The 25,725-nt window shown below is 51.4% G+C and overlaps 10 protein-coding genes across 10 annotated transcripts; 5 read left to right on the top strand and 5 right to left on the bottom strand.

Annotated features, from left to right (window-relative positions):
- Positions 1-649: 649 nt before the first annotated feature.
- On the bottom strand, positions 650-2,633 carry UREG_02975 (uncharacterized protein; the record flags this gene model as incomplete). Its single annotated transcript, XM_002543413.1, has 3 exons — positions 650-900; positions 1,064-2,500; positions 2,555-2,633. 3 exons carry the CDS (start codon positions 2,631-2,633, stop codon positions 650-652), a joined length of 1,767 nt encoding a protein of 588 aa, XP_002543459.1.
- Positions 2,634-3,354: 721 nt separating this feature from the next.
- On the bottom strand, positions 3,355-5,547 carry UREG_02974 (uncharacterized protein; the record flags this gene model as incomplete). The annotated part of the gene is made up of 4 exons (XM_002543412.1): positions 3,355-4,849; positions 4,915-5,108; positions 5,174-5,384; positions 5,444-5,547. The coding sequence occupies 4 exons, from the start codon at positions 5,545-5,547 to the stop codon at positions 3,355-3,357; spliced, it is 2,004 nt and encodes a 667-aa protein (XP_002543458.1).
- A 1,032-nt stretch (positions 5,548-6,579) lies between these two features.
- UREG_02973 (uncharacterized protein) lies at positions 6,580-8,192 on the bottom strand (the record flags this gene model as incomplete). Its single annotated transcript, XM_002543411.1, has 3 exons — positions 6,580-6,675; positions 6,717-8,051; positions 8,163-8,192. The coding sequence occupies 3 exons, from the start codon at positions 8,190-8,192 to the stop codon at positions 6,580-6,582; spliced, it is 1,461 nt and encodes a 486-aa protein (XP_002543457.1).
- An 868-nt stretch (positions 8,193-9,060) lies between these two features.
- On the bottom strand, positions 9,061-11,340 carry UREG_02972 (kinesin heavy chain; the record flags this gene model as incomplete). The annotated part of the gene is made up of 1 exon (XM_002543410.1): positions 9,061-11,340. One exon carries the CDS (start codon positions 11,338-11,340, stop codon positions 9,061-9,063), a length of 2,280 nt encoding a protein of 759 aa, XP_002543456.1.
- A 2,675-nt stretch (positions 11,341-14,015) lies between these two features.
- UREG_02971 (acetyl-CoA acetyltransferase) lies at positions 14,016-15,400 on the top strand (the record flags this gene model as incomplete). Its single annotated transcript, XM_002543409.1, has 3 exons — positions 14,016-14,135; positions 14,199-15,143; positions 15,203-15,400. 3 exons carry the CDS (start codon positions 14,016-14,018, stop codon positions 15,398-15,400), a joined length of 1,263 nt encoding a protein of 420 aa, XP_002543455.1.
- Positions 15,401-15,763: 363 nt separating this feature from the next.
- UREG_02970 (uncharacterized protein) lies at positions 15,764-16,913 on the bottom strand (the record flags this gene model as incomplete). Its single annotated transcript, XM_002543408.1, has 4 exons — positions 15,764-15,792; positions 15,872-16,647; positions 16,711-16,822; positions 16,880-16,913. 4 exons carry the CDS (start codon positions 16,911-16,913, stop codon positions 15,764-15,766), a joined length of 951 nt encoding a protein of 316 aa, XP_002543454.1.
- Positions 16,914-18,277: 1,364 nt separating this feature from the next.
- Positions 18,278-19,354, top strand: UREG_02969 (uncharacterized protein; the record flags this gene model as incomplete). The annotated part of the gene is made up of 2 exons (XM_002543407.1): positions 18,278-18,784; positions 19,013-19,354. 2 exons carry the CDS (start codon positions 18,278-18,280, stop codon positions 19,352-19,354), a joined length of 849 nt encoding a protein of 282 aa, XP_002543453.1.
- Positions 19,355-20,775: 1,421 nt separating this feature from the next.
- Positions 20,776-21,993, top strand: UREG_02968 (uncharacterized protein; the record flags this gene model as incomplete). The annotated part of the gene is made up of 1 exon (XM_002543406.1): positions 20,776-21,993. The coding sequence occupies one exon, from the start codon at positions 20,776-20,778 to the stop codon at positions 21,991-21,993; it is 1,218 nt and encodes a 405-aa protein (XP_002543452.1).
- Positions 21,994-22,584: 591 nt separating this feature from the next.
- On the top strand, positions 22,585-23,829 carry UREG_02967 (uncharacterized protein; the record flags this gene model as incomplete). Its single annotated transcript, XM_002543405.1, has 3 exons — positions 22,585-22,842; positions 23,029-23,714; positions 23,781-23,829. 3 exons carry the CDS (start codon positions 22,585-22,587, stop codon positions 23,827-23,829), a joined length of 993 nt encoding a protein of 330 aa, XP_002543451.1.
- Positions 23,830-24,662: 833 nt separating this feature from the next.
- Positions 24,663-25,610, top strand: UREG_02966 (uncharacterized protein; the record flags this gene model as incomplete). Its single annotated transcript, XM_002543404.1, has 1 exon — positions 24,663-25,610. The coding sequence occupies one exon, from the start codon at positions 24,663-24,665 to the stop codon at positions 25,608-25,610; it is 948 nt and encodes a 315-aa protein (XP_002543450.1).
- Between the last annotated feature and the right edge of the window lie 115 nt (positions 25,611-25,725).

Raw genomic sequence — 25,725 nt, 5'->3', positions numbered from 1 at the left:
GCGGTTAGCTCCAGTTATAGAACCTGCATATCGTTGAGCACAATTGGTCTATATATTCAATCTGTTACAGACTTTTCAAGTTGATCTGGAATAAACGCTGATCATTGGCTATCAGAGTTGCCAGAGACTAGTTGAGGCAGAAAAGTACATCAAACAAAATATCTACCCTACCAGGGAAATGGATTTTTTGAATACATTGAATCATATGCACCATAACAGTTATCTATGTTGCAGGTTGGCCGGGGTTATAACTAACTATTTAGGTGATTGACAACCTCCTTGTCGAGTCCGCTTATCCGCTTATGCATACGGAGGTCGCCGCCATAAATATTGGTCCCCTTGAATCCACACTTTCAGGCGTTCGCAGGCTTGAGTTTAGGGGTGATCTTGGGGGGTTAAGGGGGGTTGTTCTCTGCAGCCCTACAAGTTAAGGACCGCTAAGCAGCGCCGAAGGCTTGGGAGGGGCCCCTATACGGAAGGACCAAAACATATGGCGGCGAACTCCGTAGCTACATCAAAATAATGGATGGTCAAAAGAAAAGCCTGGAAAATAAAAGCATTGAAATAAAACGAGTGCAAATCTATTGTTTGTCCTAGCTATATCAGCAAAGCAAGTTCAAGGTGAGTCGAAGTCAAATTCAGCATCCAGTCAGGAGGCAAAGCGGGGAGCATTAAACACCAGCCCCATGAGCACTCCCGCTAAAGTTGCGGCAATAGGAATGGTGGCAATCCACGAGAGAAGGAGGAGGCCAACTCGCTGGAAGTTGACTGCTTTCAAGGTACCATTGCAAAGGCCGACACCAACGGTAGCGCCGGTGATACACATTGAGGTCGACACAGGGAGGGAAAACTGTGAGAAGACGAGAACGGTGATGGCAGCGCCCATCTCCATAGAGCAGCCTGCGAATCATATCAGAATCAGTAAACATCTGACTCGTCAGTTGTCGCAATGGGAACTCACCTCTGCTAGGGGAGTGGTATGTAATTTTGTTACCCATGACTGTTCAAAAGCTCTGTCAGCACACTTATTCGTGATAACTCCACCCCAGTAAGTCCAACCTACCTTTCATAATGTTGTATCCATATGTAACAAGGCCGACTGATATACAGGCAGAGAGAACAGCAAGTTGCCAAACGGGAACCGGAGCTTTGGCCGCAGCGGCATTACCAGTCGACCAAGCAGAGAAGATGACAGCCCAAGGCCCGACCGAATTTCCAATGTCATTGGCACCATGAGCAAATGAAGCAGTACAAGCCGTGAGAACCTGTACGAACGAATAGGTGTGCTCGACTTCGTTGGGGTACTTTTCCGCGTGTGCGTATACCCGCTGCATGCGCCTACCCTCTGGGGTGCCGGCAATGCCGGACTGTGCGGAGTGGATGTCGTAGTGGAGGCCGTACAAAAGGCCGCAAACAATCATGGCGGGCAATCGCCTTGCAGCGATTTTCATATTATCGAGTTCATAGATTTCGCCAGCGCCCATAGGGTTATCACGCAGTGTGCGCATGGCCCAACCAAGGGGACCACGTTTCTTCAGGAGCTTCGCATGCAGCTTGGCTTCGCCTTGGGACATTAATTCCTTGTATGTGGGCTGACTGATTTCAGTAACGACGAGGGTTTTGCCATCATTGTTTGCAGGGGGGCTTTGAGGTATTTCGGATCTTTTAGAGTCATAGTCACGGATAGAGTCTTCAGGAGATTGGTCCCCTTCTTCCTCCTGCACAACAGCATAATTCGGAATATTGGCACACTCGGTTTCTGGAAAAGCTGGGCGATTAAGAAGCAAGGGGCCCATAACAAACATCCACCATTTGACAGTGTGATCCTTCTTGATAACCTTTGCGCTCACAAAAGGAACGAAAAAAAGGGCAGCGAGGATGGCGATACTACCGCCCGTGCCCATAGTAACAGCGGCGATAAACGACGTGGGTTTCTTATTAAGCCCTAGGTTTGGAGAGCCCTTGTAGACGATGGACAAAGTGCAAATGGTGCCGGCAATCAGGAAAAAAAAGGGCGAGCTGTAAACGGCCCACGGCACCGGGTTCTTGCGCATGTGCACCACGAATTTAATGAGCATGAAGATAGTTGCACCAAACCCGGCTGAGATAGCAGGAGCCATGGCCAGGCCGGCGAAAATGGCTCCAAGACCTTTGCCATTGTTCCAGCCCCATTGCACCTGGGAAGCTCCAACGGTGGCGACGCCGACTCCCGCGACAGCAGAAATGAGAGAATACGTCGACGAGACATGGGCAGAGTGTCGTGTGCACCACATCACCCAGGTAGAAGCGCCAGCGAGAGCGCAGGTAAATGCTAGCATTTGGACACCGGCATCACCCCGGAAAGCCGAGTTGGGAATGATACCGTTTTTGATAGTATCGGCTGTGCGTGCACCGACGGTGATGGCTCCCAGCATCTCGAATATAGTGCCGAATATCATTGCCTGCCTGTAGGAAATAGATCTCGAGGAGACGCTGGTTGCCCAGGCGTTTGCCACATCGTCTAGAAAGTGAATCAGCACCACGCTCAGCAAGAGTCATGTGGGTGTGGACGTACTTGCACCATTGTTGAAGGCATCGAGCATGGCAAAGAAAGTGCCAATGACAAAGATGTAGGTGTATTGGTCTAGTGCCATTTTGATACGGAGCTTGACGGCAAGCAAGAGGGTGTTGATTGAGATTGATTCTCCAGTTTTGCTGGCCGAAAAATGGTGCACAAAAGGAGCCTTTTAAGTGCCATGGTGATTCTCCGCCTGCCTCCTTTCCTCGCCAGCGTTGGCCAGTGTAGTCTGCAGGACGGCATCCAGGACGGAGAGCACAAGGCAAGTTGACGCAGAGCGAGTTTCGGGCACGTTTTCATGCCGGCGACTTTGATTTGCGATGGAACGGACAGCCCAAGTGCAAGGCGCTCTGCCATCAAACCAACGCCGTTGCTGAGCGTCCTCCACCCCCCGGTCCGCGTGCGGCGTGTCCCGAAGCCAAAAATGCCGCATCCGCCAGTGATGCCAAGACCGGCCGCCCGGTCGGGAGCTTAAACCCGTTTGGCAAGTTTAGGAGCGGCTTGGCGGGGCTTGGCAGGCGGCGGGCGGGCTTGGCAGGGCAGACTGGCGCCGTCTGCGCACGCGAGTCCCTGCTGTGTTGATATCGCCACAGAAAGGCTCCTTAGAGCAAGACGGTTGGCCCCCTAAAACATCAGTACGACGGCGAAAACATGGCGACTGCCCTGCCGAGGGGTTTCATCTCATCTCGTTGCGTCCTAATTTTAATTCTGGGTCCTGCGACGGAGGCCAGCTTTTGTGTTCTCAGAGAAGACAAGGGAATAGTTAGAGCGTCTAATAACATCTGCTACCTAGTCGGCTAATCTGCGCGAATGATTCTATCTTCAAGCTTTGGTGCGATGACTCTGGTCCAGGGCGGAAACTTGTCATCCTGTGCGTCCCCAACAGTTTGCACCTTGGCATCGTTCAATCCGACCTTCTGGCGCCATCGGCGGAGGACTTGCCGCGCAAGATGTTCTCGGTGGTCCGCGTCATCTGGTGATGTGGCCAGTTTCGTGATATAAGTCCGTGGTCGCGAAAGAATTTCAGCTTCCGAGTCGGACTCCGTATCCATGAGGTTGCCCTCACTATCATCATCGACGCTAGGTGATGCAGCACGAATGTTCTTCGCAGGGCCTGCGAGTCGTCTCCGGGCGACATAATGAAAACTAGGGGTTGGCGAGGGACTTCGAGCGGTGGTAGTCGATTTCACATTTGGTGTCACAGATTGTGCGCTTGGGGATCGAATCCAACCGTCACAATGCAACTGCTGGTGCACGCCTTCCCAGTGACGATGGAGGCTTCGACTAAACCTATGCCACTTCCCCAGAACCTTCAGGCTGAGGAAGTATTGCCGGAGAATGGTGCTGATCAGTAACCCATCTTCTTCAGACACCACTTCTTCCGCGCTGCCGCCCTCGCTCTGAACAAGCAAGGTCGAAAACCCATCCTTTCCTCTTGCCATGTATCCTCTTGTTGCCACCGTGTACATCTTCTGGTCATCAAGCTCGTCTCCACCCACCTTCGCCCAAAGTACCCTGGAACCACGTGGCTTCAAAGTAGAGAATGCAAACCGAATGTTAGAGACTTGGGGGAAACGGCCTTCCAAAGCCGGAAGTTGGCTGACCCCATTCTCGAGGGCTCCACGAAGAGCTAATCCGGTTATTTTTATCACAACCACTGGGTCTTCAAAGGGAAAGCAATTTAAGATATCCTTGACGCGAAGGACGCCAGGAGGGTAGACTTGGTCGCCGCGGATTGTTCCGGCAGCCATCAGGCCGCAATCTGCTCCGTGATAGAACCGCATCAGGTCACAAACGAAATTCCCAAGGTTTGATTCACCAGTCCGGACGGTAGAAAATCGACCATCAAGAGGAGTAGCTGTGTATCCAATTGGCTTTTGGAGCTTTGCCTGTAACGAGGACGTCAACTTCTCTACTAAGTGGACGGTCGAAGGGTCCTCGGGAATTGAACGAACGACATCTCGTCGAGTGATGGTGAATTCCCATCCAGGGCCGCCTTTTCTCCGCCACGCCTCTATGTAGCTAAATTGCCTAAAGTCTGTTCCCGAGCGTAAAACATGCACTCCATTGATGATATTGTGCAGATAGTAATGATCGTGGCCGCCTAGGATGATGTCGACCAGCCCTTCTGGTAGATTGTTTGCTAGCTTGTTGTCGTTCGGTTCTCGCTGGTGGGTGATGGCGATGACAATCTCGGCCCCTTGTTCGCGCAGCGCAGGCACCAGCTCTTTTGCCGTTTCGGATGCGGACTTGTAGATGAGATTCGGGGGCAGGGAATTGATTGTTGCAAGCCTGGGTTGGAAGGTTCAATGTTAGATAGTTATCAGGCACTGAAAAGGCAAAGAAAGGCACCATACCACTCTCTCTCCCCTAGACCAATGACGCCGATTTTAATCCCATTCGAGGATACTAGCATACATGTTTTCTCGCATCCAGCTAACGAGACCCCCTCTCCCAGCGTGGGATCCAGGACGTTCGCCAGCAGCCAGGGAAATTTGCATTGGCTACGCAAATGTCTGAACTGCGCTATGCCAAAGTCAAGATCGTGATTCTGCCCAGCATCGATTGGTTAGTTAGCGCTGGGTCGCACAGCCTGTAAACAGACAAGCCACTTACACCAACACATGCAACATTTGTACCCGCGCGGTTCAGAAATGGAACCATATGGCGACCCTTGGTAACGGTACTCTCCAGGCTGGGATTAAATGCATCACCGGAGAAAAATGTTAGCAGCTCAGGTAGACCAGCAAACTTGGAATGGTTTCTATAGTAGTTGACGAGGGTCTGGAAACGCGGGGTCCCTCCAACGGGGTCTGCAGAGTTGGTTCTTTAAAACAATCCGTTAGCAAGCTTGTCAGCAAGGCAGTATGACACGTCTCAACGTACTCTACATGATAAACGTCGTTGTAATGAAGGAGCCGGAGATCCGGGGGCCCGTCTCGACCGCTATTGAAGGTCGTTGACAAGCCAGCAACCTCCGTGGCAGACATGGGGGTCGGTGCTTGGAATATCGAGGATCAAGGGTAACTTTTCCGGGTGAGTTGGGGGTACAGTCTCGAGTGACTGTGACGAAGCCCAAGCGCGGATTGTCTTGTTGTTGCTCGTGGTGCAGTGTTGGGGCGGTTGAGGAGGGGAATTGGTGGGTTGCTCAGCAATGGCTGGCCTCACAGTCATCAGGAACACAACCCAAACAAACCATTAACTATCAACTGGGCTGGCTGGCTGCATGGTGCCTGTAGCTGGTTCCTTTTGGGTGATTAATGAACAACATGGCTGTGAAATCCATGCTGAATCACTGTTAATGCTTGAGCTGGGAGGCTGGGCCTCTAATTAACTAGTTCCTTCAGACTCCAGAGCAATAGTTAAAAATAGCAGTGGCGGGGCATTCCCGCAGACTTAACTATAATAGATCAACTAATAGTGCTCCAGCACCAGTGCGGCTACATTAACTAAACAAGGGCTTTGGATTTTCACACATCATGTCGGGCTTTATCATCGAGGTGCGCCAAAGGCAGTAGTTAATAGTAAAGTCAAGAATTCCAAATAGTCCATGTCATCACTGCAAAAACGCCGGGCTAGCCGTCCTATTCCCAAAGCTTCAAAGCACAAGGTACCGATTCCTACATATAAGCCAACCGGAATGCACGCAATTTTCCTAGCAACGCTAATGATCTGTGACGGTCCACCGCCTTTTGCCTATAGGTTCTCGATCTGAAGTCGCTGGAGCATTGCTCCATAAACCATAGTTAGTCTGCCGTACGCGTGGTGTGGGTGATGTAACCGCCGTATCCTCGACGGCTATATGGCCACTCTCTGGTGCACCCTTTTCTGGTGTTTCAGAATCTTTAGTATCGCCAAAATTCGGAATGATATCATCTGCAGGGTCGGAAGATGATATGGAACCCCAAAGCCCCGATGACGATCGGGTCGCAAACATTGACCGCGAAGGAGTATGCTGCGAGATCTTGGGATAGCCGAAGGTTCGAGTGGTGGAATCACCCATCGAGAAGCTACCTCGTGAACTAAAAGAACTCGAAATCGAACCAAATCTCTGTCGATGAGAATGATCTGGGGTTGGGAATCCCCGGGAGGATACCGGGCTGGAAATGGGACTGCCGCTAGCCATTCGCAAGTGGTCAGTGGATGCAAGGACACTCACATCATACTCATCGGAAACATCAACCAGCGCGGAAGGGCCGTCTTGATGCAACAGGCCACCGCCTGGGTGAGACGTAGGCTCTGCTTTCCGCACCGCCATGGTAAGTGACGATATTCCAATGTCGAGTAATGCTGGGCGGTTAGTGAGAGCGCCGATCAAGGCATTGCACCCAGCACCATGCGAAACCAGAATAAGGACCGTTTCGGTATCGTCAGCGGCATCTTCGCCCTTATCCGATACCTTGCAGTCTTGAACCTCCACCGATTGGCGCGACTTGTACCATGCTATCATGCGTTCCAGCCCATTGCGGAATCTTTCGTGCATAGAGCTCCATTCTTCCCCATACTCTCCGCCGCTTCCCCAGTTCTGAGGCTCACGCATACTATCCCACTGATAATCCACTTCAACACAGGCGTCGCGTGCGTGCGACACATACCCGCGTGGAATAGGGTCTGATGACTTCACTGCGTAAGTTGGCGTTGGGGGGATATAACCGCTGTCGGTATTCGCCGTGGATGTGGTGAGTTTGGAAAGCATCGGCCGCTTGCCAGAATGAATGCCGCCGGAGCCACTATCAAGGGTACCCGAACGTAATCTGCCAGGAGGATTCTGTGTGGCTCCAGAGGAACCAACACTTCTTTCGACAGGGCTAGTGGATGATCTATTCCAGCCACCTGGGAAAAAGCCAGAAGCCGAAACAACGTCAGCTGGAGATGTCAATTCAATAATTTCAGCAGGGCGTAAAAGATCGGCTTTTGCACTTGCTACCATCATAACCGAACCTGGCGGCGGGGGTATTTGGTCAAAGTAATCAGGAGTCAACCACTCTCCAAGAAATGCATCTAGCCGCAATAAACAGCCCCGTTTAACTTTTCTATTTGCAGTAGTATCCGGCTTGGTGTGCTCACCCCGACTATCTTCGGAATCGAGTTGTGGGTGTGGAGTCGTCGAGCTGTCATGTAGAGAGCCATCCTCCGCAACGCTCCTGGAAGCGGAAGTGGATGAAGGTGAATCGGAGCGGATACCACGACCCTGGCTTACTCCAGAACTTATGGCAATTGCGGTTTGCACGCAGCGGAGAAACGGTGAGCAGTGGATGATGATTTGTTGTTTCCGCCGTGGGCTTCCCGGTGCGAGCAGGCCGGCTTTGGGACTCGGGCCCTCATCTGCCGAAGCTGGCGAACTCTTCGATTCCTCCGATACGCTGGGCTTGCGGTTGCATTGCTCCCGCTCCCTCAGTAGACGTTCGATTCGCACCCCAAGGGCACGTGATTGATTCCAGCCGCCGTACGTGAGAGGGGGATCGTAAGGAGTGGGAGAGGTGAGATGCCATTGCTTATCAACTGCGTCAAGGCGGGCCCCGTGTCTGCGAGCAGAACCAAAAGACCATTAGCAAGATTCGAACACAAACGGCGCCGGAAGCAGTGGTGGGGGGGCGGACCTCACGACGAAGATAACAGCTGGGGTCTTGCCCATGTTCACGGCGACACAATAGCCGCTAAGGGAGAGGGGAGAGTGTCGGGAAGGGAGATGACTCTGGGGCAAAGCTCAGCTGTCTTTGGTGCAGCTCTTGAGCTTGCCAACAACCCCACAGCGAGTATGTGCTCTCTACCAAGCGCGGCGGAAGATGGGCGTTCAAAGACAGGATTAGAAATAATGCAAAATCAAAAAGATATACAAATCAGCAGTAACCAATTACTTCATAAGCCACTAAGAATAACAATAGTTGAATTGCATCTGCAGGCTCAGCAAGCGAGGACGCAGCATCGCAGTTTGGATGAAAGTCAGTTGGGAGGAGCTTGTTGGCATGTGAGAATATCATGTGATTGTGCTCTGAGCCACCAGCAACAAAGAGACGGCCAGGTCCGCGAAATGTGTGATATTCAGGTCTAATAGGTATCATCGCGTCGAATATATGACTAGGAAGGGTCCAGCGCAGAGCACCAGGAAAATACTTGTAGCCACCCGCACAGAATATCCAACAATACTCATAATCGTCATCATCATCCCAGACAACACCCCAGTGGAGAAATGTCAAACAAAAAGCCCAAGCTACCCTCTGTCCTGGATCATCGCTGGTTGAAAAACCAGCTGGTGCGTTTGCCCTTCCCTGAGTCGTGTGCTTGAACACTGGAAATAATCGGATTCGGATGCTCCGTCCCGCCGCCACCCCGAAGCGGCTTTGCTATTCGCGACCCTCCAAAACTGAATGATGAACCGTCGGAAGATGGCAGGCCACGGGTGGACCCGGCTTTGGCGGCCTCTAGCCGTTCTTTGACGGCGCTGAGTTGCACTTCAAATCTACATTGGCAGAAAAGCACAGGGTCAGTTGGTTGTCTAAAAGTCATAGCAAGGGGCCATACCGGTGATTCGCAGCCGTAAGCTTCTCCTGGCTCTCCTGGAGAAGAGTCTCTAAGCTCTCGATCCTCTCATTGCGAGCGATCAGCTTCCGCTCCGCAATCGCAACCTCTCTTTTCAGGCTGCTATTTTGCTCCACAAGTTGCCTTTGTACGTGTGTCAATTGCTCGAGATTCCGTTCCAAGAAAGCCATTTTCTTTTGTTGCTGCCGATTGTTGGAGGATTGCACGACGTGCTTATACTGTTCGCGCGCTTCATCGAGCGAAATTTCAAGCTCGACGACTCTTTCACACCGATTTTGAAGATCACGCATCAGGGATTTCTTCATAGTATCAAAGTCAGCGATCTGCTGTTGCAGCGTTTTGCTATTGATCGTGGGTGCGCTATTGCCGGACCCATTCGGCTGAGATCGACTTTCCGTCAACGACTGCTTGAGGCGTCCGAGCTCTTCGTCCTTGCGGGCGAGCTCGTTTCGCAAGCTATCTAGTTTCAGAGTGTCAATATCTCTGCCTGCAGCATAAGCCTGTTCCAACCTATGCTTAATTTCCGCCGCATCTGCAGGATCAAGGGTCTGTTCTAACGCCGCCTCTAGCTCTTGCTGAAGTTTGACGATCCCCTGTAGTAGCTTCGTGTCCGCAGCAGCATTGCCCCGGTCATTCATCGCCAATTCAGCCTGCCGGACAACGCCCTGCGTCTCAACAAGCGATGATCGCAAATCGAGAAATTCGTCCGGGGCAACCACTTCTCCTGACGAGCTCGTTGCATGCAACGAGTCCACTCGCTCAACTAGCTTCTGAATCTTTCTTTCGTTTTCAGAGAAGAAGTCCATTTTAAGGTCAAATCCAGCCATCATCTGGGCCATGCGCTCGGCCTTTTTGCGATCTTTCTCGTCTAACGCGGCACTCGTTTCCTTTGCGGTCATCCTCGCGTCAAGGAGCTGCTGTTTCAATTCGTCTAGCTCAACTGTAAGCTCTGAATTGGCATCTTTGAGAGTATCCATTGTAATCGCTGCTTCCTTTCCTTCAAATGAGACCTTTTCGAGCTGCATGCGAAGCTCGTTCACTTCGGCGTTGAGTTTCTCATTATCCTTTCCTGTTCGAACGGCCGTTTCTTTCATTATCTTAAGCTCTTCTTTCTTCTCCACCAGTACTTTCTCTGTGGCTACAATCTGCGTTTCCTTTTCGGCCAACTGATCTTGGAGGTCATTCTCACGCCGTAGGAACTCCTCGCGCTCATCCTTCTCTAATGCAATGGTAGGAGTGCCGGCTCGGTCACCGACTCTCGAATCGGGTCTACTACTGGGTGTTTCTGACCGCACTTCCGCCTGGAGGCGTGAGGGCGTGGCCGGACGTGGTGTTCTAGTATCAAGCTTTATGCCAGAGACTCCCTCTCCAGTCCTCAGTACCACCCATTTTTCCTGAGGAACCGGCTCGCCAGTGCGCCAAAGCTGAATTTCGGACTCCAATGATGGGATATATTTCTCAAATGTCATAACCTGATTTTGTGCTTTTTTCAGCAGTTGTTTCAGCTCCGCAGGGCTCAACTCCGCGTTGATCTTCGCCTTGTTCTTGATCGCCTTCGCTCGCACACCGAAGCGAAGAGTGCTCATAGTTTCGGCATCATTATAGCTACTTGGTGAACAGTTGATGATCAACGTTGTGCGGGAATTTCCACCTAAACTCTCCTGCAGTATACGGGTGAGTTTCGAATCACGGTAAGGGATATGTGTCGATTTTCCATCGGTAAGGGCGTTTATGACCATCCCAAGTGCACTCAGACTCTTATTGATCTTTTTCGCTTCTTCAAGAGTCTGGCCACTCGCTCCGGTTTTGCCGACCTTTTCACTACCCGCCAGGTCAACAAGGAACAGCTGTCCACTCTTTGCAGACCCGGTTTCAACATTCTTCTGAGTTATGGTGATAACAAAAATAGAGTGGGAGCGGGAAGACTCCTGGTTCATGTTTGTTGCTGCGACTGCCCGCGCCGCGTCTCCTCTGCGCATTACTTCGTAAACCTCCTGTATACTCGACACGTATATCTCCAGTAAACCTTTCACGTAGACACCCCTAGACTTCTCCTCGTGAACTGGAAGATTGTCGTTCTGCGGGAGTAAAAGATCCCGGATCCGTTCCATGTAAATTTCCATATAACTTACACGAACGGTATACTCGATGTTGCCCGGGCTTGACATAATGCTCGTAAACATCTGCTCGACGATACGCGGTATTATCCCCTTTCCTTCCTCGTCATCAATGTCGGACCCCATCATTGTATACGACTTACCGGCGCCAGTTTGGCCGTAAGCGAAAACCGTTCCATTGTAGCCGTTTAATATATCGTCCACGGTGGAGCGGATAGAGTATTCGAAGACGTCTTGCTGCCGAGAGGTTGTGCCGAATATTCGGTCGAATGTGAATGCACCCGCGGCTTCTCGCGACTAGATTTTTTAAAGGCAGTTTGAAGTCAGTCCCCAAAGCGATGACCAGGGAGGCTTTACAGGCGAAGCTGCTGAGCCGAAACTGCATAAAGACGACCTCGAGCTATAAATATGGGGAAGCGTGCGTACGTTGATCCGGCATGTTTCTTCTGATTCAATCTCGACGATTGGTTGACCTCCATTGGCAACCTCGATCTTATTCTGGGGTCGAAATCGTGCGACAACTATCCAGTAAGCGAAGGTTAGCACCTTTACCCTGCTCAGTATTTGTAAAAGCCCACAAACTCGCCCTTAATGGTGTTGTAACTCCCAGTGCCTCCGGACCTATCACCACCGATCAGCGTCCATTGTGAACAAGCGGGGGAGCTGCGCGGAGTCTTACGCCATCTTGGCCTCAGCAGGGGCGAAGGGTCGCAAGAGACAGCGATCCCGTAGTGACTCAAGTGTACGAAGGAAGAGAGCAGCCTGGTGTCCGAGGGATGGCGATTAACTGCCTCAAGCGAGCCGCGATGGGTGAAATGAGCTAGGGGTCGAGTTGAGCACGGGACGAGGCGATCAGATAGTCAACACCGTTGAAACCCAAGCAACCGCTTCGAAACCTAGACCACATGAACGAAAGAGTGAAATGAGATTGGAGACAAGAAGGAAACAAAGTATTTACATCGCGCGATGACTGTGTTGCGTCCACAACACTGACAATGTCGTCGAAAACAAACATCGTCAGCTGCTTTCTTGGCGTTCGTACAGAGTACACATACATACGATAGCCGTTTCAATCTGGCAATCTTAAACCATTACAGCTCCTCTAACTAAACCAGTAAAACAATGGCGCTGCGCATATTTTAAATGTTGAAGAGACCGACTACTTTCCGGATTTGACTTGTGCGTCTGCTTGTGCGTCTGCTTAGTTACTCATATGCATAGGGTATCTTCATGTTTGTAACTAGTATGGCTAAGCCGTGCGCGAAACCCGGGGATCAGAGTCATAGAACGAGCAGCTAGATAAACTAAAGGAGCCTCCCGTTTAAAAGCATTCCAAGCAGCGCCAGAACCCCTTCGCTGTGCATACAAAAAGTTTAACCGAGGAATGAGGTGTTAAGGATGCCTTCCATGCAGATCGCCGACCGCATGCAAAGCAAAATATCATCACAACCATATAAGTGTCGCTAACTTGGGAATCGAGATTTCTGTAATGGATATTCATAAATGGCATGATACTGTGAGTGGTAGTGGGAGTTGACGGCGCATCGCAAAATGAAGTTCAATCTTCCCAGCTTTTTTCTACGGTCTCCCGAACCCGCTTCGCATATTCTTTGCGGTTATCCTTATACAAATTGGAGGCTTCGACATTGGCGGGTGATGACGTATTGGGATCATTCAGTAAACTGCAACGGGCCGCCCTGATTAATATGTGCGCTGGATCAAGTCAGACAGGTGGCGTACCTCTGAATACTGGTGAGTATCGCAGCCACATCGTATGTTGGGCTCCATCGGTTCTGCAATATGTCCAAACATAACTCTCCTGTTCCGTAGACGTTGGGATGAAACATTTTGCTCACGAACTTCACGCCCGGTGGTTTATTGGGATATTGCTCTTCAAAGTGCATGATAAGACGGAAAGTCCCATCCTCGAACGGAGTATCTGCTGGGCCGATTATAACGGCATTCCTGCATCGATGATGAGTATGGAGGGTAAACAGCGGTTTAGGCAGGGCCAAGATACCATGTCATGACGTTGTCGGCAACAGGAGAAGCTGAAACCCCAGCAGGAGGGTCAGTCTGCATCCTCTATTAGGTGATGCGACTGTTAGCAGTAGGACGTTTCAACTGGCTTGATATGGATTGCATATCGGCCTTGCCTGCTAAGTGCTTGGATAAGAGTCGGCAGATGCTCACCTTGAAATCTCTCATCAGTCGGCGGCGTGCAGAGGTTGACATGACTGATCACGAGTACGAAGATGTGGGGTAAGCGCTGTTCAAGATGGCAGGTGGTCAGCAGAAGGAATAGCTTCCGTCAACGGGGTGGGCTCGGTTGGAATGAGTCGAGAAGAGGTCGGGTCAATGGAGTTGTCTTGATCAGACAGTTCGACACTTGGATGAAGATGGCTTTGGGCAGGAAGATGGAGGTTGAATTAGTCAGAGAGCTAGCCCAAACCGGGACTAGCCCTTGAGCCCTAGCGTTGATCGCGGAGAAACAAAGGCCTGCCTGCGCCAAGGTCACGCCACGACTCGCCTCACGATGACATAATACGGGCGGGTTCCGCGATTTCGGGGCCGAACTTCCGAGAGGGGAAGGGTTTCCCCAAATCCGATGGGGAAACCGGCCGGCGGGTAGTCTCGGAGCACTTCCCCCAAACGTGCAGATTCAACTCTTGCCGCCTTTCTCTCTTCCTCTCTCGCCTCGCTGTGGTTTCTCTTTTATCAAACCTACCACACTGTCCTTAGATATCTCCACCGCTGCAGATATGAATTCCTCAATGAGGGCAGTTGCCCGGCTGGGATCCATGCCCCAGGCTTCACAGAGGTTAGCTCAAGTCCAGCGACAGTTCTCGTCGTCCACCGCTCGGCGAAGGGAAATCCAGGATGCCTATATTCTCAGTGCGGCCAGAACTCCCACCGCGAAGGTGCGAAACCCGGCCACCCCCTCTTCATCGCTCTTTGATGCCGTGCTGACTTGGAGATTCTAGTTCAATGGTTCGTTTGTTACAGTTCCCGCTCCACAGCTCGGTGCAGTTGCAATCAAAGCTGCCGTTGAGAAGTCGAAGATTCCAATGGAGAAAATAACAGACGTTTATATGGGATGTGTGCTACAAGGCTCCGTGGGCCAGGCACCTGCCAGGCAAGCGTCGATGTTTGCTGGATTACCTTCCTCTGTAGAAGCACTCACCGTCAACAAAGTGTGTGCTTCGGGTATGAAAGCCGTGATTCTTGCCGCACAGAACATCCAGCTGGGTCTTGCTGAGGCGCAGGTTGCCGGTGGAATGGAAAATATGTCCCGCGTGCCTTACTATTACCCACGTGCAAGTCAGCAGCCAGCTTTCGGAAATGCTACGATGGAGGATGGGTTGATCAAAGATGGCCTGTGGGATGTATACAACCAATTCCACATGGGGGTTTGTGCAGAAAACACCGCCAAGAAATACAATATTACGAGGCAAGAGCAGGATGAGTATGCGGTTCGTTCATATCAACGTGCGCAGGCCGCCTGGAAAGAGAACAAATTTGCAGATGAAATTGCCCCCGTAACCGTCAAAAGCAGGAAGGGCGAAGTTGTCGTTTCTCGCGATGAGGGCTTTGAAGATCTTCGTGCCGACAAGATGGCCAGTCTCAAACCCGCTTTTGTTCGCGATGGCACGGGAACTGTCACGGCTGGAAATGCATCAACGTTTAATGATGGTGCATCTGCATTGGTTATCACCAATGAGGCCTTGGCCCGCGAACACAGCTCGGGAAATCGGGTCCTCGCCCGTATTGTGTCGTCTGCCGATGCCGCAATTGACCCTGTCGATTTCCCAGTCGCACCCGCCAAGGCCGTTCCGATTGCCCTTGAGCGAGCTGGTCTCACCAAGGATCAAATCTCCATCTGGGAATTCAACGAAGCATTTGCTGCAGTGATCAAGGCGAACGAAAAGGTAAGTGCCCTCAACTTCCACTTCTCTTCGCTATCCGTAGTGTTGACCCATCCAAAAAGATTCTCGGCCTCGAAAATGCCAATGTCAACCCTCTCGGCGGTGCCATCTCCCTTGGCCACGCCCTCGGTAGCTCCGGCTCACGTATTCTCACCACCTTGCTCCACCAGCTGAAACCTGGCGAATATGGCTGTGCCGCGATCTGCAACGGTGGTGGTGCCGCTACTGCGATTATTGTGCAAAGAGTTGAAAAGATTTAGGATTAGTTTTTGCGCCATGATTGAAGAATTTCCCAAAACGTCGCCGTGAGACGGTCGTCCAGTTGAAAATTATGTGTAGCTATATATGTATATGCGACTTACTGCTTAGCGTCTTGATAACCCGATTGCACTTGGAATACCAATTCGAGAGTACCGTCCGGCAGGACGTCAACGTTGCTTATCGAACTTGGATTTTGTTATATCGCAACGGAGCAATATTAGTTATGGTGGTGTATTTGAATTCAGTTCTTAAGTTAATCCGTTTTATTTTTTTTAACCCCTTCCGGATTCAACGCCATCCACATCCCTAACACCCACCAAGCCGAAAGGTAAAGCGACTCGCCACTGTGAAGAAGATTTTACCTAGTACATGACTGAATCATTGAAGGTGACTATCACAAGTAACAGCCAACAAAAGGCACGATCATGAAATGAATTTATTCCCCCCTCCACACCAACAGCGGCCCTCACCTTCCCGTTCGACCTGTACTAGAATGTCCATGTTGCGTTCACGCAGATAATCCACGGTCCGACGCTGGACGTCGGCCAGAGCCGCGCTGCGAGAAGCAATCACGTGGATGACACCCAGCACATGGTGTGTGTGCGTTTCGTCGGGAGTATCGGCCTGGGCATGATGGTGCGCAAGGGAATCATGCTTGTGCGTTGAGCTGTCGTCGCATGGATGGTGACTGTGACTGTGATGGTGATGGTGATGGCCAGCGCCATGGCTGTGCTTACTATCGTGGTTCGTGTCGTCCAGCCAAAATTTTGGAACCGTGTACCCTACCACGCCTTGCAAGGTACTGATACCGGCGAGAGTATCCCGAAGATTGTACTCAACGTCCGCTGGCACAGCTAGGAGAAGGGTTTTGGCCGTACTCTTGACAAGCGGAATTGCGGATACAAAGATGAGCACGGCAATTATACAGGAGGCGATAGGGTCGAAGCCCGGCCAGCCAAAAAAGTGCACGAGGACCGTAGATGCAACGACGGCAACGGAACCGAGAGCATCAGCGAGGATATGGAGATATATCCCGTGCATATTCTCATTATGGTGGTGGTGGCCATCGCCGTGTGAATGCGAATGACCGTGTCCATGATGATGTGCATGGTCAAACGCAAAGATGCCAACCATGTTCACAACCAAGCCCAGTGTAGAAACAATGAAAAGTTCCCCAAGCCGGTTGAGTTTGCTGCCAGAAAGCAATCGTTCAAGGGCTTCGAATATGATTTCAAGGCTGATGATCCTGTAAAAGACGTATGAGCTCGCTGCTGCAGGCTGATAGTCCCGGGGGTAGCATTGCGCTTACAGTAAGGAGACGCCATTAGCGAAGCCAGCAAGAGTATCCACTTTGCCGTATCCGAAGGGAAATCGAGCGCTTGGAGGCCATTTGCTCATAACCGCCGCAGATAGGCCGACGGCTAGTGCGAAGCAATCAAATAACATATGAATGCTGTCGCTGAGAAGGCCCAACGAACCTGTCGCAATTCCGTAGAGCAGCTGGACGACCATAAAGCAGAAATTCAGGCTAGAGTAGTCATGGGAGTGTTAGCTACGGTTGCAAAACGGGCCCCGATGATCACCGGCATTTATGTAATTACCCCATAAAATAAAATATACGGCGTGAGTCTCGCTCCTTTAGGATCGCGTGCAGGAGAGGCCACTGCTCGGAAGATTTCAACAGCCACAGAGAAGCGCGGGAAGGGCCTTTGTGTTCTGGCACCTTGACAGGATGCGGCGCATGCTTCTCAGGTTCTGCTGCCACGTCAGAAGCGTCGTCGTCGTGGAATGGGAGGCTGGCGGGTTTTGCCATCATCCCAGCCGAGAAGCGCGGCGAGCGTGGAGAGGAAGGAAAGACGTAGGACGGAGGAGCGAGAAGGTCTGTCTGGGAGGGGGAGAGGTGCGACAGATGGGAGAGCGAGGCATGTTGTGAACGTTTATGAGAGTGGGCGTGCTGAGGTCGTCCGCGGCGGACACCATTGGTGACCGGCGGAATCAGGGTGGCGGACATTCTCCATGGGGATTGCGAGACAGAGGGACGGCAATCACAGAGGGAGAGCAGACATTGCCGATGGATGTGATGGCGTTAAGACCAGAGTGTCCCCCTTGCCGTGTTGCGTTGCGGTGGTGAATGTTGCAATATTCAACCGCAAGGATAAGGAGTTCACTCACTAGTTTGTTAACAAGGGGGAAAATGCCAAGCTGCCACTCCCAAGCCGGCAACTCGGTCTTACTCCCATCCTCCAGGAATCAGCACCACAGCCATCGATCCCAACCACCCAGCGCGGCTCTCTCTCGCGCATTGCCAGATGCATTGAGCTGCTGTGCAGGAATTCGCCCGCGCCAGAGGATTCGTCAGATGGCCGCCCTACCCGGCCTCGTCGCGGCGTGCCTCTCCTGTCTAGTCGCGACAACAATTGCCTGCATTTTGCTGCTACGGAACAAAAGGCCATCCGCCTACCCCCGCGTCAATGGCGCCTCCTCGGGAAAAGGGGTGGAAGCGCGCCGTGTCCCAGTCCAGATCGTGGTCCTTGGCGATATTGGCCATAGCCCACGAATGCAGTACCACGCGCAGAGCATCGCCAGGCATGGCGGCCAGGTAACAATCATCGGATATCAAGGTGGTTTCCTGCTGCTTCGTCTGCTGTCTAGCATTCTACTATCTACGCGTACTGATCCGGGCCTCTGTCTATAGCGTCAGCGCCGCCCCCCCAGCTCACCTCCAACCCTCGAGTTTCGATCATTGCCCTGCCGCTTCCTCCCACCTTTTGTCAAAGCGACAGCAAGCTGCTTTTCCCGTTCCTGGCGATCTGGAAGGTGATCCACCAAACGTGGTGTCTTTGGGATGCCCTCGCATATCGCTCTCAACCCGCGCAATGGATGCTCGTCCAGGTGAGTGCCAACCCGCCAATATATCCTGCGTTCGACACCCGATCAGCCTGGCAACTGCGATCACGGTGCTCCTGATACTGAAGCTACAACCCTCGAAACACCAGAATCCTCCTGCGGCCCCCACCCTCCTTCTGGCCCAGTGTGTTTGCTGGCTACGTAACACCCGGTTGATCATCGACTGGCATAACTTTGGCTACTCGATCCTGTCGATGAAGCTCGGGTCCAAGCACCCGATGGTTAAACTATTGCGGCATCATGAATTGAGAGTTTGTCGTTTCGCGACGGCTAATTTCTGCGTGAGCAACGCGATGGCCAGGGTGCTCCAGGAAGAGGTCGGGATCAAAGCTCCTGTACTGGTGCTGCATGATCGCCCATCGCCGTTGTTTCAGCCCGTATCCAGCGAGGCGGAGCGATTTGAGTTTTTAGCCCACCTGCCGGAAACCACTGATTTTATGAAAGCTGTCCGTGATGGCAAAAGGTCCGAGCTCATCGTAAGCTCGACCTCCTGGACCCCGGACGAAGACTTCTCAGTTCTACTCGATGCTTTGTGCAGGTACTCCGCTTACGCCACTGCGTTGACATCGAACCTTCCAGACCTGGAGGTCATTATTACGGGCAAAGGACCGTTGCAGCAGATGTACTGTCAACGCATTGCTACTCTAGCGGCGGAAGGAAGACTGCAGAAAATAGCGATCCGGTGCGCGTGGCTGACGATACAGGATTACGCAAAGCTCCTTGCATGTTCCTCTTTGGGTGTATGCTTGCATACAAGTAGTAGTGGCGTCGATCTACCCATGAAGGTTGTGGATATGTTCGGCGCTGGCCTGCCCGTAGTTGCATGGGACCGGTACGAGTCATGGCACGAGCTGATTACAGATGGTGTCAACGGCAGAGGCTTTGGTAGCGCCGAAGAGCTTTGCAACCACCTCGTCGATCTCCTTGGAGAGGATAGGTCCAAGCTCCAATCACTTCGTCTCGGGGCAAGAAGAGAAAGTCGTCGACGATGGGACGATGAATGGGATCCGATAGCAGGGAGATTCCTAGGTTTGCCCTCTTCGTAAATATCGTTTGTAGTGAGAGATGGGAATGGATATTTGGCTCTGCACATGCCTTGGAGTAATCGGCCTCGCCGGCGGGTGCATTCAGAAGAGATAGATGGCAGTCAATCAACTATCTAGCTAGTTAACTAGTTAACTGCTGGAGCAAACTGTGCAAACAATGGCGGAAGTTCTCTCTTTTCCGTTTTCGCTGATAACTTTATACATTCTCTGCGGGCCATTCTGAGCTCTCCTCAAGCATCTTGCAAAGATTGAAGGGATGGTGACTTGCAAGGCCACTTCACCATGCTCGAGCCCGTGCAATTAACTGCCTACCCGTCCTGCTACAGCTGTCTATCGTGGTCCGCTGACGGTGAGCTCGCGGTCGCCGCCGGGGAAAACATACATATTTTGGTCTGTTTTACGATCTCCTACATGCTCAAATAACTACTTGTTGTCGCAAGCATGCATTGGAATTTATTGACGGTCGCACCAGACGCCCAAAGACTTCGGCTCGGCCAGCCCACAACTCACTCCATCTCATGTTGGTGCACAGTGGGAAATCACGAAGCTGAAGACAAATGTCTTCACCCAGGGGGAATGGCCGGTGACATTTCCCCTCTCCAGCAACTCCTTTTCGGTCGGTGAGGAGCAGTCGAATAGTCCCACGGTAGCCATTGCTTGGTCCGCCGCCGGCCTCGCAAGGTATAGCCGATGCATGTTGGCCGTACTGACGAGCAACCTGCTGTTGTCCCTCTGGGAAGCTAGTAATGGAGCAGGGAAATGGGAGCGGATAGGGATTGTGAATCCAAAACTCAGGCAGTATTTTTCTGAATCAGCAGGTGAAGACACTGAACTTCTGAGGAGAAAACAGAGAATCCGATCGTTTGCTTGGTCGGCGCCATGCCGTCTATCCGACTCTGGAACCGCCGAACCTGCAGGGAAATGGGGTGTGCACCTTCTGGCTGTAGGGAATGATGCGGGAGATGTTGTTTTCCTCAGGATCCGGCCTCGTTGGAGACATCCTGATTGCTGGATTGAAGCATTGTCCCATTATTCTCTCTCCTCTTCTCACTCCGCCTTCCCGCAGGTCGAGAACAACTCGCGATATGCAGAGTCCTTACATGACAAACAGATCATTAAAAACTTGGCGTTCACGCCATGGTACACTGCCTCCTTATCTGATGATTGTGCGGGAGAAAGAAGCTCAGCTATTGCATTAACATATGGATTCGAACTTCGATTTCTGCGCGCCCAAGGCAACTTCGTGCTCGACGGGCATGCGGGATGGGGAGTACGGAATCTACAAGCTTGCGAGATTGGCATCAATCTCCCTTCGGATGCCGTAGACACAGCGGACTTTACGGGACCCTTATCATGGATCTATGAGGTGGTATACAGCATGCTATGTTCTAGATACATTGGGGCTGACTTATCTCTAGAAAATGCGCGTGCCTGGGGGATTGGCTGTTGGCACATTGGGTGGCCGTGCGATATTTGCATTCCAGGATTCAATCGCGAAAGCAATATCAGGTCGGGAAGAACTAACATGCTCGAGCTACTACAATAGTACTTATGTTGAGAGCCCGGATGGTGATAACTCTGTTGATTGGAATCCGGTCACTGGTATTCTACACTCTTCGTTGTTTGCACCGTGTGAAACGTCCCTGATATTTATAGGAATCCTTTCGATAAACAATGGGGTCGACGATGGCGCCCTAATCCGAGTTGTCGGTCTTTCGTCGTCAATCGACTGCTATCGGCTTCTTTCCGAGGCCCATGACCAGGAAAGGGTTATAGAACCAGTCAAAGATTCATGTAGTGCGGAGCTGCGCAAAGGAATCGAAAGCTCTCGGAGCCGTTTCGATTTGGATCATGATCTGGGAGGCATGTCTACCGCAAGGGGATGGGGCGCGGCGTCCTTCGGCACGTGGTTAGCGGTGTGTTTTACCGTCCATCCCACTGACATGCCTGAGCATATCACTCCCTCTCACGAGCGCTTGGGGATAGTATTTTCTCCGTCCGCAGGTGAGAGTCGTCATCAGGCAAAACCCGGTGCCAACCCTACAACACAAGATGTAGACGACTTTCAAGACGACGCTATGAGGATGCAGCAGAAGGTCTTGCACTACATCTTCGAGGAATCACATAGGGCTTTCGCAAACGACCGCTGGCTCAAAAAATTGCTCTACGCGGCTTGTTGTTGCGTGGTGGTTCGGTTCCGGCGTGAGTCTGAATTGTTGACCCGTGCGGCGTCGGCTTTACGCTGGCTACAGGAATGCACGGGTCTTAATTTTGGCGAAGAGATACTCCTCCTTGAGGATGTTCAGTTGTCTAGCGAGGAAGGCGTGCTGCATCCATCGATCACGGTCAGGCCGACAGAAATACTACACGCTGTTGGCCAAGATATTTTCGAGCTGTGCGAGATATGCGATGCTGGTATAGACTGGTATTCTGCGGAGGAATCCCAGTGCCTTGGGGGCCATACCTTTGGTAAGATACCCAATAGTACTTGGATGATTGAAGCTCGGCACAACGCTAACTACTGGTGTTCGCTGTTCTTCCAGTGCGCTGTGGCGTGTCACTCTTGTCAATTCAGGACCCATTTGCTACAAGTCGTTGCTCTCGGTGTGGGCGGGAGTATTTCGACGGCACGAGCCTGACGCAAGCGGGGTTATTGTCCATCGAGGAGGGCCGAGAGAGCCTGCTTGCAAAGGTGTTGGATATGTTTGATACGTGTGTTTATTGTTCAGGAAAACTTCGCAGCTAAGACGGCTTGTATTCAAACTCGACTACGGAGTAGTTACAGCTCAGCAGTTATGGATGGTAACCTACCACTGTACGAATGAGTCGGATCATTATTTCTCCATTATCCGCAATTAGGTAATCCAAGGTAATGCTGAGTCAGCTTGCTTTTTCGAGGAAGATCAATGTTCCGAGCCCGAGCCGAGGTCCAAGAAAGCGGCTTGATCGCTGGATCACAAGGCCGCAGCGGCGAGCAGAAATCACCAGATAGATATATTATAACCAGACACAGTAGAGGAGGGCGGCAAGTCGTTGTTAGCCAGTGCTTGTGAGTATCGTTGCCTTGAGCCGGGGGTTTCTTTTCGGTTACCTTACGCCCTCTTCTGCACACTGCAGGTTCCTTTTGTCCGCGAGACGAACCCTTATCTTCTCGTTCTTTTTCCTTTTCATTTCATTTTTCATTTTTTTTGGCACTTTCGTTGCGGCCCCCTTCGTTACCATATACTACGATGGCCGATACGACGCCTTCGACGGTTACGCCGGCATCGGTTTCCAGCGGGATCGAGAAAGACGCCCCTTCAACGGCCAGCGCCACTCTCGCGCAGGTTCGATCGTTCGTTGCGGGGGGTGTTGGCGGCTTGTGCGCAGTCGTCGTGGGGCATCCGTTTGACTTGGTTAAAGTACGGTTACAAACCGCGGAAAGAGGGGTTTATTCGGGCGCCATCGATGTTGTCAGGAAAACAATCGCCAGGGAAGGCCTGGCCCGAGTACGTTATCACAAAATTGCTATTACGTTCCTCACGGGCCCCGAGAACTAACATCCAAGTTCCAGGGCCTATATGCTGGTGTCTCAGCGCCGTTGGTTGGGGTGACGCCTATGTGTATGTCTTGCTTTTCCCTCTCGTTTGCTTGGACCGATGTCTTGAGCTAACCGCGTTGGCAGTCGCCGTCAGCTTTTGGGTACGTCGTTGAAAACTACCATACCCAAGCTCCTGCCGCACTGTTTGCTGATTTCCAATCACCAGGGATATGACTTGGGTAAAACGCTCGTCCGCTCGTTCTCCACTGTTCCCGAAAGCCACGGCACCCCCCAATACTCCATCGCCCAAATCTCTGCCGCTGGGTTCTTCTCCGCGATCCCAATGACCTTGATCACTGCGCCTTTTGAGAGGGTAAAAGTGTTGCTGCAGATCCAGGGCCAAAATCCGCCGCCTCCTGGTCAGAATCCAAAATACTCTGGCGGAATCGATGTCGTTCGACAGCTGTACAAAGAGGGCGGGATTCGAAGTGTATTCCGAGGGAGTGCAATGACGCTGGCGCGTGATGGGCCGGGGTCGGCGGCATATTTCGCGGCCTACGAATATATCAAGCGGAGGCTGACGCCGAAAGATGAAAATGGAAACGTCACAGGCGAACTGTCCCTCACCGCTGTTCTCACAGCTGGTGGCGCTGCCGGAGTAGCGATGTGGATTCCAGTATTCCCCGTCGATACCATCAAATCCCGTTTGCAGAGTGCCGAAGGTCGTCCGACAATTCTAGGTACTATCCGGGGTGTTTACGCCAGTGGAGGCGTCAAAGCTTTCTTTCCCGGGTTCGGGCCTGCGTTGGCTCGAGCTGTGCCCGCCAATGCTGCTACATTGTAAGTGTGCTTCATCACCTTCCATATATATAATGGGCGCGAAACTGATATGATATTACTGTGCAGCTTAGGAGTTGAACTTGCTCATAAAGCCCTGACAAAGATTCTGGGTTAACTGCAATTAAATGTAAACAAAAAGTAGTTTGAAGGTTTGTAGAAAGTTCTCCTCCACATAAACAATGTCTGCCTGTACTTAGTATGTGTAGGATTGTCAAGCAGTCCGGTCATATATAGTTAACAAAACCGCCAATGACGGGCAAGTAGCTCCCATGAAATGTTACAAGCATTGCTACCAGACAGCTGCAAATTCATGACTGATGCCTATTTACTTGAGTAACTCATATTGTTAACTACTGGAGGTCTGCATCAAATATAGAACTTTTCAATGCAATGGAGTCACTAGTTACTGTACTAACTAGACTAACTAGCTAACTAGTTAGTCAGCTAGCCCCCTGACAACCGTAACTAACAAGCTGTTTACAGAGTTGCCCTGAACCAACAACTTTCTACAACAGCTAAACTAACTAACAAGTGTTCTTTGACCGAATTTTCAAGTGGCTAGCCTGCCTAATTTTTGGCCAGTACTTTACATGTCTTCAGACTCAAGACGTCCTCCAATGTCTCTATGTTCTGAAATGAGAGCTTGAGGATACTACCTCTGATCACTCACCTACTAGCTAGCCTTTGCGGTAGGGACGGTTAGAGTTGACACCTAATAACGGCTCCTACCGCCCTATATTTCGGCTCAAAATCCATGGATACATCAACCGCCCTGTTCCTTTTACACTATGTCTTCTATGACTCACAGGTGGCTTCTCTTCTTGCCACCAATGAATACTGTATAAAAGGGTGCAGCCACTGATCATTATCTCTTTTCTTCTTCACACTTATTGTGACCTATTTTCTTGAAGCTATTACATTCATGTTGATCAGAGGCTATACTAAAACATGGCTTCCGGTATCAAAACTCGCTTCTTCATCATATCAGATACACATGGCGAGACGCTCACACCAAGAATATCCGTGAAAGCCGATGTGGCCATTCATTGCGGCGATCTAACCCAAGAATCAAAAATCTCAGAATTTCGAACGACAATTCAGCTCCTCAAGGATCTGGATGCGGGTCTAAAGTTGGTTATTGCTGGAAATCACGACTTTACTTTGGATACCCCTGTCTTTAAAGAGAAGATCGTTGAATCGTGCTTACAGTCTGAGATGCATACCGTCATCAAAGAATATGGTGAATTTGAAGAGGCACGCCAGCTCCTAGACAAGGCTGCGGAGACTGGGATAATATTCCTTGAGGAAGGATCTCATCACTTCACTTTGGCCAATGGTGCCTCTTTGACGGTCTATGCCAGCCCATGGGTCCCTTCGGCCTCCAACTGGGGCTTTTCCTTTCATCCGGAACGAGGGCACAACTTTTTCATTGATGAGGGAGTCGATGTTGTGATTACCCACGGGCCGCCAAAGGGGATCCTAGACTACACTGAAGCCCGCCAGAGAGCTGATTGTTCGAAGTTGTTTGAAGCTGTTGCTCGTGCTAGACCGCGTATGCATTGTTTTGGGCACATTCATGAGGGCTGGGGTGCAAAATTGGTTAGCTGGCGGGAAGAGCCGAGTGAGGTGCCATCACATTTCACGGATATCGACAACGAACGCTCAGTTACCCTTGAAAGGTTAGCAACACTGGCGGCGAAAAAAGATGGAAACCGGTCAAACATGGTATGCTCGACTAGCCACTGCCGAGGAGACGAAAGCCCCCTTGAAAAGGGACAGCAGACTCTGTTTGTTAATGCAGCTATCCAGAGTTTGGAGGGAGAACAACAACTCCCTTGGCTGGTTGATGTTGAGCTTCCAGCGTCGGCCTCAACAACAACATCTGTCGAAAGCTAGAAACCGAGATGTGTTTAGCCTTACGATCAACCCAAATAAGCACGATATCGACGTTTTTAGATCGCCTACACCCGAAACGCGCTCGACAGAATGGATTTACGCGCCACGCCCTTGA

The sequence above is a fragment of the Uncinocarpus reesii genome, genomic scaffold (genome assembly GCF_000003515.1).
Source record: "Uncinocarpus reesii 1704 scaffold_2 genomic scaffold, whole genome shotgun sequence".
NCBI lineage: Eukaryota > Fungi > Ascomycota > Eurotiomycetes > Onygenales > Onygenaceae > Uncinocarpus > Uncinocarpus reesii.
Note: the sequence above shows the minus strand (reverse complement) of the source record. Positions and strands in the feature narration are given on the sequence as shown.